Source organism: Dioscorea cayenensis, unplaced genomic scaffold (assembly GCF_009730915.1).
Source record: "Dioscorea cayenensis subsp. rotundata cultivar TDr96_F1 unplaced genomic scaffold, TDr96_F1_v2_PseudoChromosome.rev07_lg8_w22 25.fasta BLBR01000644.1, whole genome shotgun sequence".
Taxonomy (NCBI): Eukaryota; Viridiplantae; Streptophyta; class Magnoliopsida; order Dioscoreales; family Dioscoreaceae; genus Dioscorea; species Dioscorea cayenensis.
In genome coordinates this window covers 252,532-275,144 of record NW_024087035.1, presented here as the reverse complement: position 1 = coordinate 275,144, position 22,613 = coordinate 252,532, and the positions used below count along the sequence as shown (strand labels likewise).

Genomic DNA, 22,613 nt, shown 5'->3' with positions numbered 1-22,613 from the left:
CGTGACTCCAAATACTATGCCATAAGATTGGCAACCTAACATAATTAAGCAAAACAAAAACAACATATTAACAATCTCACAAATTAAGCTACATAGATACACCAGATGACCCTTCTGTTTGTGACAATACCCCTCCTTGGAAATGCTTCTTGTCCTCAAGAAGCACTTCAGAAACTTTAGAGAGCTCATCCAATGAAATAGATGGAAACAAAGCCTGAAGTGAATCAATATCTTCCCACATATTATCCTTCTTAGAAAGGCTAATAACACACCCCTTTGCCTGTGTGTATCGCAAGTGCACGGGTTGTCGAAGTGATAAAGTACCCTGGTGAGTGGGTAGCCGTATCCATAAGAAATAGTGCTCAGAAGCACAAGTATTACTATTTAATTATAGTGAAAATGATTCCAAAGTGTTGTGAACAATATCAATGCGAATAGAAATAAAGTAAAGAAGGAAGAGACATAATAGAATAATAGGAGAGGCAATCGATAGAAAGTAGGGTACCCGGACATTACTCTCCCTAGGACTATTGTTTCAAGTACAAGACCAATCATTATGTCTCCTAACTAATGTTTAATGAGTCTTGAAAATCCTATAACACACGGTCCCAAACCTAAGGTCAACCGTGACTAACCCTATACTATGCCTTGGTGGAAAGGAGTACTCTCGATGCCTCACATTGTGTGGGGTTGCAAGAAGCTCTAGGGACTCCAAGTGATAAACCCTATTCCCTAATATAGATCTAACCCTTTGGTCTAGGCGAAAGACCCCTGGTCACGATTAGGCCCCAACAATAAGGATTACTTCAATGCTTCATTCTGTTGCTTGCACAACTAAGCCCAAGCGGAGTTTGCCTCTTAGCACTTCACTTTATCATGACCGCAAAGAACTCTTGGAATGTGGAGGTAGGATAAATCACATTGGAAGGGAAAGGGGATGTTCCGCTACCTCTCGACTCACCCTCTCGACCCTTTCCAACCTAGCTTTGTCTAACCCTCATGGTGTGTCACTCATCCACAAGGATTACCAAGATGGATTCTCAATCCTAGTGTCACTCTAAGGGAAAATCACTTCAACAAGCATTCAAGATTGGAACTCAATTAAAACATCAATTAATGAAAAACATAATAAAAGGTCAATGAAATAAAGTCATTTTAGGGTTTACAAGTCCAAGCGTCCACTAGGGGTTTAGCTTTCCATGGAGCAAGATACAATCAATAGTGAGATCGAATGTAAAAGCATGAAATAAATAAGTAAAACCCCCTTGTAGTCCGTATCGATGGTCTTATGGAGTAGCCTCTTCTTCTCCAAGGGTTCTCTCGTCAAGCCTAGGGCACACCTCGCCGAATCGATGCCGACAAAAGCTCCCCAAATAACTATCTTCCAAAGGAATACGGTGTTGAAGGTTGTAGAACCACTCCAAAGACCTAGCCAAAGCTTCTCCAAACCCTAGCCGCAAGCGCCTCCGAAGGTGGGCAAAAGATGGGAAAAAGATGGGGAAAAGATCCTTTAAAACTGCTGAAGTCGCGACTTAAATAGGGCTAGAATCGGGCATCCACATGGGCTTGTGGAATTTCCACATGTCCGTGTAAATCTCCATGAATTGAATTTCTGTGAGCTATGAACAATAATTGCTATAGTAGTTTGGCTACAGTGATTTGCTATAGTAAACTGCTACAGTATTTCGCAAAAAATACTTATAAATTCACATTTATCATCAAGGCCATATGAACGAGCACACATCCATATGGTAGATCGTGTTACGTCTTCAATAAAATCAAATTAATGAAGATCTTGCTAGTATTACACAAGTTGGAACACATGAGTGTGACTGCCTTTGTGCCCCTCCAAACTATGTATTTGCTTGAGCACAATGGAGGTTGGCACACACTCACATGTCTTTGAGCACAACTTGTGTTTTCTCGTTTGTCACTTCAAAATTTCATCAATAAAATGCATCCACGATCTACTTTTAGTTCTTTTCTTTCATACTTGTCTCCACAACCCTAAATGCACAAAAGGACACAAATACAAATGCATAAGTGATAAGATCTAAGAAAGTAATGCTCAATGTAAGAAAATAATACTTCATATTACTAATACACAACACTTATCAGCCAACCCGCTGCACAAGAGCCTGAACCCAAGATGCGGTGGTCTAATATTTTCATTGGTTCCAGCAACACTTGCCCATCGGTGCCTATTGGAGGCAGGGATAGATTTAACACCTCTTTAGTTCCCAATTTTTATTTGAGCAGAGAGATATGAAATGTAGGATGAATTAAGCTACCTTCTGAAAGAGCAAGTGTATATGCCACCTTTTTGACTCGAGCTAACACTTGAAAAGGGCCAAAGAAGCCGCGGGGGAGGGGGGCTAGTTTTTGGTTGAGTCTTGTAGGTGTTGATGTTTGGCGATAAGGGTAGAACTTTAGATAAACCCAGTTACCTACTGCGAACTCTCTCTCACTGCGGTGTTGATCTGCATATCACTTAATCCATTCTTAAGCAAGCTGTAAATTGGTTTTGATGGTGTCTAACATGGTAGCCCTATCAGAAATGAATTGCTGAGCCCCTTGGTGGCCGGGAATTGAGAGTTATGGAAATTCACTTGTGTAGGAGGAAACCCATATAGTGCCTCGAATGGGGACATCTTCACAGTAGTATGATAGGGGGTATTGTACCACCACTCAGCCATAGGAAGCAATTGAACCCATCTTTTTGGCTTTTCAGCACAAAAACATCTCAACTAAGTTTCCAAACATTGGTTAACTCTTTTTGTTTGATCATCAAACTGTGGATGGTAGGTGGTATTGTATTTCAGCTTGGTATCCGATTTGCTGAAGAGTTGATGCCAGAATTGACTGAGGAAGAGGCTATCCCTGTCACTAACAATACTCCTCAACATCCCATGAAGATGATGCACTTGATCCATGAAGAGCGTAGCCAGTTCTTGGGTAGTAAATGGGTGTTTCAAAGCAAAAAAAATGTGCCATTTGCTGAACCCGTCAATAACTAACAAGATTGTTGTTTTTCCTTCAGAGTAAGGCAGTCCTTTGATAAAATCCATGGAAATATCCACCCATGGTCTCTCTGGATATCTAATGGCTGTAACAATTCAGGATAAGAAACTCTTTCACTTTCACAAGTTTGACACACTTGATATTCAACAATTATAATCTTAACATCTTGAATCATATTAGACCAATAAAAAGTTTTCTAAATTTTCTTTAGAGTAGTGGTGACATCTAAGTGTCCTCCCCATGAACTATTATGAAATTCTGAAATAATTTTAGGTCTTAACTTAGTAGGGCTAATATAGAATTTACCATTGATTCTGAGTACTCCATTATCGAGAGATATGTGTCTATCCTCTGATGATTGAATTGTAGATTTGGCTATTAGTTCCATAGCTTTAGGATCCCCTTGATAACTGGCCCCAATTTCAAGCATCCACTTTGGTGTGACACGGAAAGCACACACATTGGTAGCTATTCCTTTTGTCGAGATAAGGTGTCTGCCACAACATTGGAAGACCCTTTCTTATATTGAATTTCAAATTCAAACCCCATCAGTCTACTTAACCACTTTTGTTGCATTATGGTAGACAATCTTTATTCGATAAAAAGTATTAAGCTCTGGTGATCTATCATTATAATGAACTTGGGACCCAACAAATAAGGCCTCCACTTGTTAATAGCTTGCACAATTACCGTAAGTTCTCTCTCATAGGCGGAGAGTCCCAAATGCCAGTTAGCTAGTGATTGACTCATATAAGCTAGTAGCCTAACGTCCTGTATCAATATTACCGCCAAACTAGTCCCACTTACATTAGTCTCAATAAAAAAATGCTTAGTAAAATCTGGGAGACCTAGAATAGGAGTTGAACTCATGGTTTGCTTTAAAAGTTCAAATGATTGTTGAGTGCTATCATCCCATAAAAACTTGTCTTTCTTTAGCAATTGATTCAAAGGCTTGCTTAGATTCCCATATCCTTTCACTACAAGAAAGTTACAATTTAAAAACAGAATATTAGAAACAAAATTTATTCTATTTGAACTTGCAACAGATTAGCAACGAAATAACAATCATTTTAAATATGATTTTAATAACAACGGCTTACAAACAACCATTTAAAAATATGATTTATTAAAATTTTAAAAATTATCCGTTTCTAATCCGTTTATAATAGAAAGGGACTAGAAACGGATTTTAAAATTAATATATTATTTAAATATTATTAAATTTTAAAACCTATCCGTTTCTAATCCGTTTCCAACAGAAAGGGACTAGAAACGGATTTAAAAATTAATATATTATTTAAATATCATTAAATTTTAAAAACTATCTGTTTCTAATCCGTTTCTAATAGAAAGGGATTAGAATCGAATTTAAAAATTAATATATTATTTAAATATCATTAAATATTAGAAAATATCCGTTTCTAATTGAAAGGGACTAGAAACGGATTTAAAAATTAATATATTATTTAAATATCATTAAATATTAGAAAATATATGTTTCTAATCCGTTTCTAATAGAAAGGGATTAGAAACGGATTTAAAAATTAAAATATTATTAAAATATTATTAAATATTAGAAAATATCCGTTTCTAATCTGTTTCTAATAAAAAGAACTAGAAACGGATTAAAAAATTAATATATTATTTATATATTATTAAATATTAAAAACTATCCGTTTCTAATCCATTTCTAATAGAAAGGGACTAGAAACAGATTTAAAAATTAATATATTATTTAAATATTATTAAATATTAAAAAATATCCGTTTCTAATCCGTTTCTAATAGAAAGGGACTAGAAACAGAATTAAAAATTAATATATTATTTAAATATTGTTAAATATTAAAAATATTCGTTTCTAATATGTTTTAATAGAAATGACTAGAAATGGATTTAAAAATTAATATATTATTTAAATATCATTAAATATTAAAAAAATATCTGTTTTTACAAGGATTTAAAAACCGGACCGGACCGGCCGGTTGAACCAGTTGAACCGGGAACCGGCCACCAGTCCGGTTCATTTGTATATATTGAACCGGGTTCTAATTGAACCGGCTATGAACCGTTGTCGGACCGGGAACCGGTGAACCGGTTCAACCGGTGAACCGGTTCAACCAGACCTACCGTTTTTATTTAAAAAAAATTGAACTTTGAATTTATTTGGTGGTTCATGTTATATTAATATTAGAAAATTTGTTGTATTAATATTGGAAAATTTGAATTTTATTATGTTGAAGTTGTGAATTGAATCAATTGATACTTGTGGACTTGTTTGGTGCTTTGTTATTTGTACTTTGTAGATTTGTAGTATTTTTGTATATAACTATGTATGTTCATGTTGAGAAATTAAATTTTATATAGAAGTGAAAGTTGTGAATTCTTCAAGCTTGTGCCTTGTGGTAGTGGTGGGCTTGTTTGTTACTTGTTGGTCTTGTTTTTTAATGTAATCTTGTCTTGAGTCTTATTGAGTGTAGACTTGTAGTTATATACTTATATTTTAAAAATAAAATTCATAGAGGACTTGTGATTTGTGACTTGTGAGCTAGTAAAAGAAATAAAATTTTAATTTCATAGTTATATTTATTAAATTTCTATTTTTCCCCATTTTTCTGATTTTTCTGGATTTTTTTTTATAATTTTATGAAATTTTATTATTATTTTTTAAAATTTATTTATTTTAAAAAAAAATTAAAAATAGAAAGCATTGAACCGGCCGGTCGAACCGGTTGGACCGGTTGAACCGTGAACCGGTTGGCCAACCGGTTCGTCGACCGGTCCGGTTTTTAAACCCTTGTGTTTTTAATCCGTTTATGTTAGAAAGGGATTAGAAACGGAATTAAAAATTAATATATTAGTTAAATATCATTAAATATTAAAAAATTATTTAATGATATTTGGAGAGCTCTTCTCATTTCCTCCGGACACGAATCTCAAAGCGGAGAAGCTCGAGCTCGGCTGCCCTCCAATCGCCGAGAAAGGGTTCCGATCTCCGAGCTCCGACGATAGATCTAGCGTTCCAATCTCTTTGATCGGTCTGCAGAGTTCGTGGATCTTGTAGGTGCTCTAGATCCCTTCCCGATTGCTTCTTTTCTAGTGATTTCTATGTTTTTTTCCTTTGATTTTTAACTTTTCTTTGAATATTGATGTGATTTTAATAGCTGAGTCGTAGATCGATTGGTTTGTATGGATGGGCAGTTTGTTTTGAGTTCTTTGTGGAACGAATTCGGATTTTTTTGGTATGGATTTTGATGATTTGTTGTTCATGAGCTCTAGATCTAGCTCATATGGTGAATTCTAATAGTTTTTCTTAGTAAATTGGCTGGATCCTATCTTAGTTATGGAGCTTGAATGTTTTAATGAGGAAATTGATACTAATCTAGTGATTGGGAGCTGCTATGAATCTCATGTTTTTTGATGTCATATTTGTTCATAAGATTTGAATTATTAGATATGATGGGGTGTTGATCGTCATGGCTAATCCGGCTCAAGAATGGAACTGATCTCGTGAGCGGCATGTCTTTGCAGAACAAGAGGAGACACTGTAGCGTTTATAAAAACCTTATATTTGGTTGATTTTCTGAACACATATATGAAACAAATTGATTAGTTTGCAACCATTCAGCACTTCAAGGGACAAAATGAGCCTTTTACTTTTGACGTAAAATATATTTCTCTGAATATATGCAACAAATCAAATGATTGGATGTTTGTGAGACTTTGAATTGTTTGTTTGAAGTCAAAGTTCTCTTGTTTGAATGCAAATGGGATTCAAAGCTTTGTATTTTGATCTTTGATGTGATTTTTTTGCCAATCATCTAAAGAAAACAAGTGTAAGTTGAAAAGCTCTACAATCATAAAACCATGATGTTAAGGTCAATCATAGAGTTTCTGTATGTAAAGTTTGCTTACCAAGTCAATGTTACTGAAATTAATTCAGTTAGCTTAGACTAGCAATATAGTAAGGTTAGTGTTAGTTTATGTGTATTTATTTCTAAGGTGGAAGCTCACAACGTTTGTTGAATAATAAATGTTCATTTTTTATATCTCACGGTTCTCACCCAAAACAAAAAAAGAAAAAAGGTTTGATTTGTTTTACCGAGCCCAATTGTCCCAATCTGATCCCATTAATTTCTTGATAGAACATGCTTATGAATCAAGTCAACCTGGCCTTTCCTGAACTATCTATATTGACCTGGATTATGTTATGTTTTGTGGTTCATTACTTCTGGTCTGTATCAACCCATTTATTCTGGACAAAATTTCCACAAATCTGCATTGCTTACAACAATCTGTGGATAATTTAGATTCTTTTATTCCTGCCTGGTGTTCCTTATGCCAAGTTTGCATGTACCCTGCTGTATGCGGCATTTTCACTTTTTGCAAGATGTATTCAGCTTCTCAGGATTCTTATTTTTCTAGGTTGATTGAACATAGCTGGAGTGAAAACCCTGCTGCGAGACCAACTATCAGAGAAATAATAGACAGGCTGACTTATGTTCAAAAGCGGATTGCTCATAAGAAGCCATGGACGGTAAATTTCTATACACTTGTTTACAAACACTAACTTACAAATAGAAAAACATGTCATTTAATTTTTCAGACATTCCGTTTTGGCAATGGTAACGTTTATAGATAGGTAGCTATACTCAATTTGACTTTGAGCAGCTTTGTTTTACCACAAGCTCTATTTGGGTTTTTTATGTACAGCGAGACTTACTGATATTTGGTTTGTCTCTTGCATTCATCAGATTAGACCTCATAAATGGTTTCAGAACATAGAGAATTGTATAATTTTGTCACCAAAAAAATCTTGCTATATGTATAGCAGAAATTAAGATTGTGTTTTGGTGTAAACTTGGCTTGATGGAAAGGGGGATTTGGGATGAGCTAGTAATCTTGATGATGCTATTAAATTCAAGCTAACTGTTATCTAAAATTATTTATTGCTAGTTGTGACATACACAGTATATAGACGTTATCACTTATATCTTAATATAGTAACAACAAATTCATATTCCGAGTGCTTTTATTCCTTTTCTCGCAACGAATTTATTCTTTAAAAAAAATATTTATGAAGAGGGCTTGTGTACCTGCATGACAAAAGGGATGAGGCCAGATGTTTCAGGCCATGATTGCCTTATTAGTGCCCACTGCCCAGACAAGGAAATGGTCAACAAACAGCAACCATTCATTATTAACTAATAACATAAAAGGTTGGAAAAAAAGAAACGTAAGATCACACACCATTGGTAGTGCCCGGATTGGCAAACACCTTTTTTTAAAAGTACAAACTTGGAACCTAATAAAGAGTCTTTGTCACGCATGCATTAAGGATCTTCTCTGTTAGTCTGTTCTAGTTCATGTATTTTTCTTAAGTTTGTAACTACAAATCATGACCTTAGAGAATAATGACACTCTCAGCAGGAAAAGCAAAATAACCATCCACTACGCACTACATTCTTCAACACCCAGCATGCTTGATTAATGAGAAAGAAAGATTTGTCCTTTATGCTTATCAGTAACGTGTTAGCATCAAAGTGCTTTTGGAGAACAAGATGAACATCCATGATAAAATTTGAAGTGGTGTGATAATATTTTCATTTTCAAGCTGTAGACGGTAGGATGGGTTGTATTCTGTAGATTATTCTCTATCGTTCCAAATTTCATATTTGAATTTGTCATTAACAAGATGCTTTAATAGAGTATCTGCAACATTGAATAATATTCAACATATAGATCTTGCAAAATCCCTTTTTTTTTATTCTTTGATAGTATTGTTTGTGAAGGTGCCAGTTTTGTACACGAGTAACTAGTGTCCAGCTTCTTTGGCAAACAGGTTTTCTAATATATACATTTGTGCTGCTTAATATTGATAATTTTGATCTTCTGTGATTTGAAATAAGTTGTTAGTGGCTTAGCTAGGGTTGGCAATTGAATAGTTCATTTATACTAACCAATTCAATTTCTTATCATGTTCGATATTGGAAGCCACTTGTTACCTTTATCATCTGTAACAGATCATTTCTATTTTTAGGATGTCACAATGAAGATCATATCATTTTCTCAGCAAGGGCCTCGGGGTATTTGTATTTTATCAGCTAATGGTGTCATTTCAAATGTTACACTTCGCCAACCAGATTTTACTGGTGGTACATTGACTTATGAGGTAGATAACTTGCTTTATTTCTTTTTCTCTTGCCAGGGTCATGATATCTAAATTTGAGCAGCTGTACTACTTTATTTTCACATGGTTTTATTTTGTATACAAGAGTATTTCTGCATGCACATGCAAATCACGCCCTTTTTGCTGTAGTTTGCTGAAATTCTAACCTTCTTTTGGTGACAAAATTATACAATTGTCATGGCAACATTATAGCTCCCTCTTATATTTGTACACATTTCATTGAAGACTGTAGTAATTAAGTATTATATAGGCAAACCTATCTCTTTTAGTAAGACTTGTGAGGTGGCAGATGGACATCGACTATATTGACAAGATTTTTAAAATGAGATAATTTTGGTAATGTAGAATAACATGTAATTTGATAAACTCTGCTTTATCCATACATTTGGTTAAGTGTTAAGTTATTCTTGTTACTGTGTTATGTTTGGCATTTTAAGACTGTTGATGTTTGATATTTTTGACTTTTGGATAACTTTGTGAATAATTCATTAATAGCTTTTTCTGTTTCTATGATGATTTTTTATTATTCTGAATTATTTGCAGTTATTGTTTTAATGTTTCATCATTTTTTGATTACTATTGAACTATAGATATAGGTCTCTTCTTATTGCATCTTGATCTCTTGTCTGTGTGGTGACTCTGCAAGGGTTTGTTGACTCAACCTGAAAACTTATATGTATTCACGAACTATTTTAGTTGCTGTACTTGTAATAATGAGCTTAATAAAATACAGCTACAAATTTCTCCACTAAACTTGATAAAGTATAAACATTCATAAAGATTATGACATCTTTGTAGATCAGAATAATGAAATTAAATTTTTTTTTTTGTATCTTCACTTTTAATTCCGAGAAAATTTTTTTTTCTAAGTTTGACACCTGTTAAAGTGTTCTCATGGTTCTGTTTCATGGTTAATAAATAAGCTTAGAATGCAATAACAATGATTCCCTTGACCAAGTACAAGATAATAACAAGGTGCTTCAACAGACTCTTGGCCAAGTACAAGATAATAACAAGGAGCTTCAACAAAGTTTGCTTGAAATGAAAGAGGAGAGGGACCAATATTGTGCGGAGATGATGCGTCAAATGAAGAACATGATGATGAGTTTTGAGAGGAGGATTCTTCAGTAGTCGTAGTTTACCACACAGGACTCACAACCATTTACTGACGATCATGATGTTGACTTATAGTTATATTTGTCGTATACTTATTATTTTGTGTTGAACATATATACTTAAATATTTCTTTTTGTATGAATTAATGAGTTTATCTAATTTGTTGGTGTTCTAGGTTTAAAATTTTATTTAGCAGGTTTTTAAAAAAAATTAGGAATATAATTTTTATTTTATTTTATTGACTTAAATGTTAGAAACGGATTAGAAATGGATTTATTTGTTTGAATATTGTTTTTTTAATTTAAAAAAACTTTAGAAACGGATTAGGAACAAAAAAGCTATTGTTTCTAATGGGGGAATAAAAATAAAACAGAAAATATTCTGTTTGGAATCCGTTTCCACTTTTGTAACATAGAAACGGGTTAGCAACATATCTTATTCCGTTTTAATTTTTCAAAAGTTAGAAACATAATGCTTTCCATTTCCAATCCGTTTCTAAATTTAGAAACGGAATATTTTCTGTTTTTATTTAAATTAGAAACAAGGGTATTCGAAACAGATAAATTCCGTTTCTAATCCGTTGCTAAAGTGAATTAGCAACGGATTAGAAACGGAAAATATTGTTTCTAAACAGTAATTTTCTTGTAGTGTTTCACAAACTTCCTGTAATACCTTGTAAGGCCCAAGAACCCTTTCAAACCTTTGACGATTTTGGGAGTTGGCCAATCTAACATGGCCTAAACTTGAGTTTTATCAATTGAGACTCCATTTACGGATATGATATATCTCAAATACTCAATATGGCTTTGACCAAAGCTGAACTTAGACTCCTTAGCAAAAAAGTTCATCAGCCTTCATGACTTGCAAAACCGTTTGCAAATGCATAAGATGATCTTTCTAACATTGACTTTAAACCACGATATCATCGAAGAAGACTAAAATGAACTTTCTCAGGAAAAGGTTGAAATATTGAGTTCATAAGTGCTTGGAAGGTTGTTGGGGCTTTAGTCAAGCCGAATGGCATCACCTTGAACTCATAGTGGCCCATATGGGTTTTAAAAATAGTTTTAAATATGTCTTATGGTTGAACCAGAATTTGATGCTACCTAGATCTTTGATCCGATTAGAATAAAAAAGAGCCCCATGTAGCACATCCAAGAGTATATCAACTAAAGGTATAGAAAACTTATCTTTTATAGTCAATCAGTTCAATTCCATGTAGTCAACATAAAAATGCAATGATTCATCTTTTCAATTTCTTACTTCTGATTGAATGGATATCTGAAGGCTTTGAACTTAAACTGGTTTGCACCAACCCTTAAAGGAATTTGATGATCATAAGTCCGGGGCAGGGGTAAACTCTTGGGTTCTGTGAACATACACGTAATTACCGCAGAAGAGATATAAGCTCTGGATCTTTGAACAAGTCACCAGCACCTTCAGTTTCCATTAGTGCATTGAAGCCCACTAGTGCAATCTGGTGATGGTCTCACTGTTACAAATGAATAGCTGATATCCTACTAACTCTAGGAATAGAGCTTGTGTTGTCTCCCTGTATCTTAACAGCCTCACCCTTGTAATTAAAGAAGAGTGTCTTGGTGCTACAAACTAGAGCGCAATGCATGTGGAATACGTTGTGTTGGATGCTGGCGATGCCTTCATTCAGCCATTTCTCATCGCCTTCGACACTGGTGTTGAGCATTCTTGTGTGTGTGTGGTTGCGTCGATGAATATTGGAAGAGAAAGAAAGGGTGATTTTATTTAATTTTTAATATTTTGACACTAATAGGGAGTTGTTGTAAACCGGATCGAAAAATGAGTGGTAATTTTTCAAACCAACCATTTGAGCCAGTTTTAGAAAACTGGATCTATCTCTCTATTTCTAAAGTAATAAATTGTTGTAGAGATTGTTCTTTCCACAAAGAACCCACATTATAATCAACAAATAGTATTGATAAACAATACCATGCCCTAGTGTAAAGTGCGTGAACGATATTGATGAACAATACTTCATGAGAAAGGTTTGATGCCCCTTGTGCACTTTGTGATTTACAATACTGAACAATATCGATACCCCCTTGTGCACTTTTGTGATGAGTTATCACTGGACCACTAGTCGTTTTTTTGTTTATTTAGATGTCTTCCTTACCAAAAGCTAAGTAAATATTACTTCCTCCGGTCCTTTTTACTTGTTCCATTTTGGAAGTTTCATTTGTCCTTTTTACTTGTCCATTTAAAAAATTTATAAAGCATTAAATATTATTTTTCAAATTTACCCTTTATATTTAATGCACTTCTACAATTTCCAATAAATCATATTCAACTATATATTTTATTAAATCATATTTTAAATAAGAGTGATATAGGAAAGTTAATATAATTTTTATAAATTTATATTACTAGCCAAATTTAACAAACTTTCTTAATTCATGTGAATTAATTAAAATTGACAAGTAAAAAAGGACTGGGGGAGTACATAAAAAAGCCAAATACTCCTTACTCTTTTTCCATCCATGTAAGGATTGTAAAAAGAGAATTAAAAGGCAAGGATAAATTTATATTTCTATAAAATTTTAAAATTTATTTATAATCATACAAGGATATAAATAAATAATTTTTGCGAGAGTGCATTAGTAATAACTATTTTACAATTGTCAAGCAATTTTTTCACCAATAAGCTTTTCATCACACTCAAATATTTTATGTCCAAATTATTTTTGTGCACATCAATTATGGTAGCATTAAAAATGCAACATAAAATCTCTTAGTATAATTTATAAGTTTCTCTATCATTAATGATAATCAATATGTATATATATATATTTGATAAAGTGGATAAACCACGAATTCATTAAAATTGAGAAGCAGATATAAAACATGCATAATAGAGTACAAAAAAACATAGATAAAAGAGAAACAAAGAATACATAAAGGTTCACCATAAGTGGAATCAGCAAGATACAAAAAAAAGGGTTGCCTCTGGCCCCTTCTTTGGTTGGTTTGGGGTTTTTGAAGGGGTGATGAAGAGTTAGGAGAGATGATGTATATTTGGTTGGGGGAGTAAGGAAGAGTAGGAGTTTGGGTTTTTGCAGGTTGGGGGAGTTAGGGAGAGTAGGAGGAGTTTTAATAAGAAGAGGGGGGGAGGCACCTCTCCAAATCCCTCATTTCCCACTCTTTTAAATTGGAGTCTTTTGGAGGAGTGGAATGTTTTTTTGATGAAAATGTCCTTGGTAGAATGGGGTTTTGACCAAATTATCCCTTCTAATTTTCTTTACTGGAAATTGCCAAAAAAACCCCCTAACTTTGCAATATTGCTAAAAACACCCCCTTAACTTGGCAATCCCTAAAAACACATTCTTTTTAAAGTCAATAATTTCAAACCCCCAAAAGTTGTAACCGGCTATAACAGAGTTACTTTTGAATTTTATGGACGAAATTGCCCTTACATGGGAAGTTGTGGTAGTGCAATCATGTGTCCGGTTTGAGAGAGAGTGGGGGGGTATTGTTTTGAGTAATCCCTAGAGACAACCATTACTGCCGCCGATTATACTTTTTTCATTCTTTGTCTCTTCAGCTTTTCCATTTCCAAAGTCGTCTCTGCCTGGTCATCTTTGTCTGAAAGTTCTTCTTCGCTTTCCACCATTGTCTCAAAGAAGAATTCCCGCTTAAGTATTCCGCATTTCATCAGTTTGCAGTGTAAGGTATTGAGCCGAGGTGGACGCCGTTGAAGAAGTTGTGTTTATGGTTTTTTTATAAATGATTTTGTTAGAAAACGAGATTTATCGGTTTTGTTTTGTGGTTCTATTTTTATTGGATGATATTGAAGTCTGCAGGGAGATTTGTCGGTTAGGGTTTTGTTTTGGTTTTCATTTTCATCTAGGGTTTTATACACGATCGAAAGAGTTTTTTTGATTGTTATGCTGTGTAATGTTTATAATGTAGGTTTCCCCTTTATGTTGATATGGTTGCAGTTTTAAAAATGAGGTTTCCGTTTAAGTAATGGGATTTTATTTAAACATTTGATGTTTCTGTTTAAGAGGAGTTGTTTCTATTTAAATATTTATCCTTGTGTTTAAGAATTTAGGTTACCGTTCAAAAAACTTTACTTTCCGCTTAAATTTATCTGAATACTGTTTAAATTATAGTTATTGCCACAAGCTTGTGATTATGGCTGTCAACCTAGTTAATGGGCGATGCTACTTGACACCGGTGGTGGAGACTGTGGCTGAGTTGAAAGTTCACATGAGTGGACGACACTGGGAGATAATCTGGAGGACGCCGTTTGCAGCATTCACCGAGGTTGAAGCTGTGTTCCAAGAGAGGGCCCTCCTTGATTTTTTGTTGTAGAGATATGATGGCCGCACCAACAAATTCAGGATCGGGGAAAGCTTGGAAAGTTTCAGGCCCTAAGATGTGGCTCTCGTTTTTGGACTGCATTGCGATGGAGACACAATCGTATTTCAGAAAAAGAAAAAAGCACGCTTCGCTTTTGAAGATAGATATTTTTCCAAAACCTTTGAGAGACACAGAGACTCCATCAAGAGAACACTTGAGTAGCTTGTTCAGCAGAGGGGAGAAGATAGTTTTGTCAGACTCCTCATGGTGTATCTCATGGGTACAATCTTCTTCCCAAACACGTCCTGCTCGGTTCCGAACTGGATAGTTGACTATATCGATGACCTACCTACCATGGGATGATATGCACGGGCGCAAACGACACACAAGTGGCTGATGGAGGACGTCCCACAAGAAGCCACTTGAGTGCAAGCGAGATGCGCCAGGAAGAAGACGAACATGGGGTACTTCAAAGGTTGCTCGGTCGCAATGAACATCTGGTTTTATAAGTTGACTGGCACTAGAAAGAAGGTGCAATTTGGTAAGACTCCGAGGATGCTGTGTTACGGTGAAAATAGTTACCGAAAGCAAGCGACGATAGAAGCCATATTATCATCGTTCGAAGGAAAGGAGGTAATAAATTATGAGTCTTTGTTTAAATATCAAACATTTCTGTTTAAAAAATGTCATTTAGTGTTTAACCTAGTAGTTCTCTGTTTAACTATTTTGTATATCATTTAAAAACATATGTAAACTGTTTAAAAATATTTGTTATTATTTAAATTGAATGTTTTTACTGACATTGTGTTGTTAAACTATGTTAGTTTACTGAGCTGGTTGCGGAGAATGCAAATAAAGAAATATTCGTTTGGGCCATCCGCTGGGGGGATGCTATTATTCCTGAACCACTGCCGTGAAGACAGGATGAGAGGCCATCCTCTTCAAGGCGCCCTCGATGCCATTCACTTAATGACAGCCCAACCCACGCACAAATTCCTCGGCGCCGGAGGAGCCCCGCCCTACCCCGCCTCGGCCGAATTACTCCCTCCCTCGACGGCAACATCCCCTCCTATCGGAACAACCGCCGCGATAACTACGGCCCCCTTGGCGACGATGTCACCGCACGTCTGCTGAAGGTATGGCAGATACTGATGATCGAGTTCCCTCGGCTTGTTGCTCGGGTTGAGGCATTGGAAGGATGGGCACAATCGAATGTGCCGTTCGTACAAACGGATGCCACCCTGAAAAACCTGAATGCAGCCGAGGTAGCCAGGACGATTATTGATGACGTGAGTAGGATGACGTCAGATTTTGATGATGACGACGTCATTTAGACGGCCGTTCGAAAAGGGCCACGCTTGACGAGAATCGCAAAAAGAAGAAAAACAATAATGTCTCTTCCTCCACCGGCCGATGATGAGATAATAGGAGCACCACCTAGGGTTGATCTGTCGGCTATAATGGCAGCATCTGATGAAATTGCTCCAGAAGAAGCAACAGCTGTAGTCAATACGATGGCCAAAGAGATCCCCATCTCGGTGGAACTGGACAAAGAGATTCCCATCTCGGTGGAACTGGCGATGGCCAAAGAGATCTCTATGTCTATAGATCCAGCGGACGACAGTGCCGCGTCGAAGATAAACACAATGGCTCAACAACAAGAACCTGCAAAGATTGTGTCTCTGGTTGATGCTGTTGTCATGCCAGTAATTGACAAGATCGTTGACAACATTGTCAATGAAATCCCTGTCTCGGTTGAACAGGCAGACAACATCACCGCATCAAATGGAGAAACTCTCCCATAACCATCAACAACAGCACCTGCTGATGAACCAAAAGATTCTGCTAACGCTGAGCAAGGAAACGTTAGTGAAAAAATAACGACCGGTGCTGTGGTTGACGCTATGGTCCTCGCCAACCAACAATATGAAAAGTGTGGACGGACTTTCGACCGAAGAAGAAAAGATACCCCGGACTGGAGTGCCTCAACGTGTTCGAGCAGGAGTTATTAAAGATCTACCTGAATTGCATGATGGATTCGTAAAGATCATGTATTTCCGTTATACTTTAAATATATATGATATCATTTAACTTTGTTAGGTACCGTTTAAATATGTTAGTTACCATTTAAATATGTAAGTTACCATTTAACTTTTGGCGTTACCACTTAAATATGTTGTCTCCATTTAACTTTATCTTTTACCGTTTAACCACAGGACTGTCGTATGGAAGAATGACTGTGTCCGCACCACACGAGCCAGCCTATACACATTGCTCGATGGGAAGGAAATGGTGATAGATGATGTGTTGGATGGATGCGTTCATTTGTATAATCTAGAAATCTCTTAAGAAAGTACCATATCCATATACAAAGCGCGCCTCTATCACGTGACCGCTAGCACTATTCATGTCCAAGCAGGAGGTCGCAAATGACATGGCTCTCGCTATGATGGGAGATGCCGCACGTAACCTGCATGATGTTGACATAGTCATCCTGCCAATCATCATGAATGACCACTTTCATTTGGTCATTCTTGATAACGACAAGCAAGAATACAGGTACTATATTTCTGCCGACAGTGAGGAGTACGAGAGAGACGCCGAAGAGATGGTAAGTGCTTTGATAACTAGAGTTTTATAAATAGTGCGATCTTAGTCGGGATTCTAACATCAAATTTTAAATCTCGACAACGGAGACTATTCGACCATTATGTCGATATGGACCTTGGCGAGTCGGCGACTTTAACGTACCCCTTCACAACACTGACACCCCAAGGCAAAAACGAGGAAGTGTCGACCGCGTCATCCCTTACTAGCGCTTAAAATATGTTACCTGCATACTTAAGGAAGGGAGCGCATCTGGCATCACTGAGAAAGTGGATTCCTCGACCGGGGAGAAAAAAGATTAATATATAATTATGTCAAACAAAGTTACCGTGTAAATAACATTGTATCTCATTTAAATATACTTGATATTGTTTAAATATCATTGTTATTGTTTAATTTATAAATTTCTCTATTTAAATAACATTGTCTCTCTGTTTAAATATCATTGGTTTTATTTAAATATTGTTGTCTCTGTTTAAATACTAAGAGTTTATATTTAAATTTTTGTTTATTTACAATGCCGTTTTTATTTCTCAAAAAATTTAAGTAAAACTTTTAAGAGACAATGTCTCTGTTTAAATATCAAAAGTTGACACTCAAATAAGTTTGTTTCTTTTTTAATATTGTTCATTTACAATGCCTAGTCGACGACAGTTCTATTGCAAGATCTACGATTGTGACCAGACGAGTGGCAGCGACTGCAACATAACTCGCAGATCTCAGACACTTGTGACTTGATCCTCATTCATCTAGGATGCCCAGGTTGCCTTCTCGTCACAGGTAGTCACAAATGCAGTTTGCGATTTTCATTTGTAGGCTTCTCATTGTTGGGTATGGGGAATATAGTTTCCAAATGCGCCAGTTTGTAATTGTCAACGGTGAAGTAGCCGGTAATAAATCGATGAACATTGGTGTCTGTCTGCATTATTGCAGCGCAAGAGTGTATGCACGGGATACCATAAACTTGCCATTTGCGACATGAACAAGTTTTATTAGCAAGATCTACAGAATTGCTGCACTGGTCAATCACTTCATAACAATCATCGACACAACGACCAACATGAAGATTTCGGCTTTCCTTGACAAGTATCTCTATATTTGAATGTATGTCCGGGCATAAGTAGCTAGGTATCCCATTTGTTCGCTTGCTCACGGCGGTTGCATAACATGTGCATCAACTTGAACCTGTACAACGTAGAACATGAAGACTTAAACAAAGTTAAACAAAGACATTGATGTTTAAACAGAAACAAATAGTTTTAAATGGTAGAATAAGAAATTAAATGAAGAGCCAGATAGTTAAACATAGACAATGATTTTCACATAGTAAGGAAAACTGTTTAAAGGATAAGAACAATTCTTAAGCGTTAAATAAAATCAACATTCGAATACCTTATGGAGTCGACCATTTTTTTTACCGGTAATTGCCGAGCTTATTTGATCCACGCATTGAATGATTTCGAGACATTTAAATAAATCTCGCCCAAGTGTTTACCTCTAAATTGATAATTCGACCAATGTGACATATTCAATTTATGAATCAACCACTGATAGGCTTCGAGTGATGTGGCCTGCAGTTCATTCATGGTATAATCGAATTTTTTAGCCGTGGATGCCCACGCAATATGAAAGTATATGGACCAACACTCCTCCCTCAGTGCCTTCCTGATGCGGAAATAACGCAACAAAAAGGATTAGATCCACTACTGAACGAAGTCCACGATTAGATACAGGACCTAGCCACTCACCACTCTCTGGATCATCCCAAAGAGATACAGAGTTGAGAGAGTTCTCCTCAATGGCCTGCACAAGCTCAAAGGAAAGAACCCAGAAAATGAGGCACAACCTCCCACTCTCCAGCCACACATTAGCTGTCTTCCCTTAGGCACCCAATCCAAGTATATAACTCTTGGAACAACCCTCAAAAAATAGGGAAACTTAAAAATAAACAAAGTTATTAAACTAATAAACACTTAAGAGATAATGAAGACTAAAAGATAAGCTGCAGAAATAGAAAGTAAAGGAGTTACTGAAACCAGTCAACTTGATAGGCCTCCAGTCTAGCAGCCATAACTCCTTCTAGGAAACTCCAATTGATATGAAATTTGTTGGGTTGCAAACTAGACTTCATTAGCTTTCCAACCATAGGTTACATGCATCTTATGGTCAACGCAGTTGCTACAGTTTTTACGAAGAGTTTCACCAAAGAATGGGTGTTCTTCTGAAAATTCTTCAATGTCCAAGTGCTCAACACTTGGTCTTGTTTGTTCTGCTCCTGAATCAAGTCTTGTTTGCTTTGCTCCTGCATCAAACTCCCTTGGTTGAAGAAGACTCGCCCTCGAGTCCAAGCTTTCATGTGTCCCATGATAAGGAGAAAGATCAGATACATTAAAAGTTTTGGAGACCTCATATTCTAAAGGAAGGTCAATCTCATAAGCATTCTCCCCAATTCTCTTCACCACTTGAAATGGGCCAGCTGTTCTTGGTCTCAATTTATTGCACTTCCTTGGAGAAAACCTTTCTTTTCTTAAATGAACCCAAATAAAGTCACCTGACTAGAACTCAACATATTTGCGATGCTTGTTTGCTTGCTTGCAATATCTCTCATTCTGTTTCACAATATGTTCCCTAATCTGAGTATGCAACTTCTTGATTTGGACAACCCTCTCACTTGCTTCACTCGCTGAAAAGAATGAGGAGTAGGAAGAGGTGTTAAGTCTAATGGACTATGAAGATTATGCCCATAGACAACTTCAAATGGACTGCACTTAATAGATTGATGGATGGAGTGATTATATGCAAACTCAATCTGTGGTAGCAATAAATCCCACTGTCGAACATTCTTGCCCATAAAACTCCTAAGCAAGTTTCCCAAACTCCTATTAGTCACCCTCGCTTTGTCCGCTCGCTTTGGGGATGAGCTCGTCGTGCTAAAACTCAGTAATTGTGTCCCAAGCTTCCTCCAAAGTGTGCGCCAAAAAAATAACTCATAAACTTCGAGTCCCGATCAGAAGTGATTATCAAAGGAATTCCATGCAGCCACATCGACTTCACGGAAGTACAAATCAGCAATGTAAGAAGCATCCGCAGCTTCTACAACAAGATACAAAGTGTGCCATTTTAGAGAATCGATCCACTACTACCATCATTGAATCTTTATTTCTTTGAGTTCATGGCAATCCTACCACAAAATCCATGCTAACATCTTCCCAAGGGGCTTGGAGGACTGGAAGAGGAGTGTACAAACCTGCATTTTGAGAGTGACTCTTAGCCACATGACAAATGTTGCACTTCTTTACATGTTTCATTACATCCTTCTCCATTTTTGGGCAATAAAATTTGTCTTTTATGATAGCAAATGTCTTGTTTCTACCAAAATGTCCTCCAAGGTAACTATCATGGGCCTCCATTAGAATGGCATCTCTCACAGAGCATTGAGGAATACACAAGCAATTCTTCTTGAAAAGAAACCCATTCTGCAGAAAAAACTACTTGTATGTCCCTTTTGAACAATTTTCCCAAATGGCACTAAAGTAGGGATCATCCTTGTATAATTCTTTCAAAACTTCAAACCCAACAACATTTATTTGCATAGTGGCAGTAATGTGTATCTTTTACTCAATGCATCAGCAACTTGGTTTTGAGAGCCGACTTGATGTTTGATGACAAAACTGTTAGCCTGCAGAAATTCCACCCACAATGCATGACGTCGGTTCAACTTATGTGGCCATTTATGAACTTTAAAGCTTCATGATCTGAAAAAAGTACAAAGGGTTTTTGAAGGAGATAATGACTCCAATGACCCAAAGCTCGAACAATGGCATAAAACTCTTTGTCATAAGTAGAGTAGTTCTTGCGGGAATCGCTTAGCTTCTCGCTGAAAATGCAATAGGCTTCTTCTCTTGACTCAAAACAGCTCCAATGTCGACATTAGAAGCATCACACTCAACCTCAAAAAGTTTGTCAAAATCTGGAAGTGAGAGAACTGGCGCTTCAGTCACCTTCTTCTTGATGAGTTCAAAGCTCTTCAACACTTCTTTGTTCCATTTGTATACACCCCCTTTCAAACATTCTGTAATAGGAGCAATAATGGTGCTACATCCTTTGATGAATCATCGGTAAAAGGATGCAAGGCCATGGAAACTTCTAATATCATGGACAGATTTTGGTTGTGGCCAGCTTAGAATGGCTTCTAGCTTACTCAAGTCCATTTTTAATCCATCTCTATACACTAGATAGCCTAGGAAAACAAGGCTATTAGAGAAAAACTCACATTTCTTCAGATTTGCATAAAGCCTTTGCTCCCTTAGGGTGTTGAATAGCTTATAGAGATGATCAAGATGTTACTCCTCGTCTTGGCTATACACCAAAATATCATCAAAGTAGACAACAACAAACTTTCCAATGAAAGGCTTGAAGACATCATTCATTAGACGCATAAAGGTGCTAGGTGCGTTTGAAAGGCCGAAAGGCATGACAATCCATTCATAGAGGCCATCCCTTATTTTGAAAGCCGTCTTCCACTCATCTCCTTCTCGCATCCATATTTGATGATAACCACTACGAAGATCAATTCGCGAGAAGATAACAGCCCCATGTAGTTGATCGAAGAGGTCATCTAATCGAGGAATAGGATAGCGATAGTTGATTGTAATCTTGTTTACAGCTCTACTATTAATACACATACGCCAAGTTCCATCCTTCTTTGGTTCAAGCAAAGCAGGGACATCACAAGGACTCTTGCTTTCTCTCACAAAGCCTTTAACTATCAGCTCTCCAACTTGATGCTGCAACTCTTCATGTTCCTTCGGACACATTCTATAGGCTGCCTTATTAGGAATCACCGAACCAGGAACTAAATCAATACAATGCTAAATACTCCTCAAAGGTGGGAGACCTGGTGGCATTTCTTCGGGCACCACATCGACAAATTCTTAAAGAAGTGGAAGTACAATAGCAGGATGCTCACATTGTTCTTCATTAGCTTCAAGCATTACAAGAATATATCCTTGCTTGATATGTTGTAACTCTCTCAAAATTTTAGATTTAGAGAGTAGAGCATTCTTCACCCCTTTTGAAGGCTTGGGGTTCACATCTAATCTTGTTGGAGCCAATACAATCTTAACATCATCTTTGACAAAACAATATGTATTTTTATAACCATCATGCAAAGTTCTTCTATCATATTGCCATGGCCTTCCCAAGAGCAAGTGACAAGCATCCATTGGCACAACATCACACATGACTTCATCCTTGTATCTTCCACCAATTGAAAATCATCGTTTGCTCACCTTTATTTCCTTCTTCTTTTCCAGCCAGGTAAGTCCATAAGGATGTGGATGGTCCT

At 36.4% G+C, this 22,613-nt stretch overlaps 1 protein-coding gene across 1 annotated transcript; it reads left to right on the top strand.

The window, feature by feature from the left end:
- The first annotated feature begins 5,911 nt into the window (after positions 1-5,911).
- LOC120254820 lies at positions 5,912-10,466 on the top strand. Its single transcript, XM_039262847.1, has 4 exons — positions 5,912-6,078; positions 7,444-7,555; positions 9,059-9,190; positions 10,196-10,466. Exons 1-4 carry the CDS (start codon positions 5,912-5,914, stop codon positions 10,337-10,339), a joined length of 555 nt encoding a protein of 184 aa, XP_039118781.1. The 3' UTR covers positions 10,340-10,466.
- The last annotated feature ends 12,147 nt before the right edge of the window (positions 10,467-22,613 follow it).

Excerpts from the sequence above, each read along its gene's own strand:
- LOC120254820 (XM_039262847.1), top strand. The coding sequence starts at position 5,912 with ATGATATTTGGAGAGCTCTTCTCATTTCCTCCGGACACGAATCTCAAA. Across the intron at positions 6,079-7,443 it reads CTGCAGAGTTCGTGGATCTT|GTTGATTGAACATAGCTGGA; the intron begins GTAGGTGCTCTA and ends TTATTTTTCTAG. Across the intron at positions 9,191-10,195 it reads GTGGTACATTGACTTATGAG|ACTCTTGGCCAAGTACAAGA; the intron begins GTAGATAACTTG and ends GTGCTTCAACAG.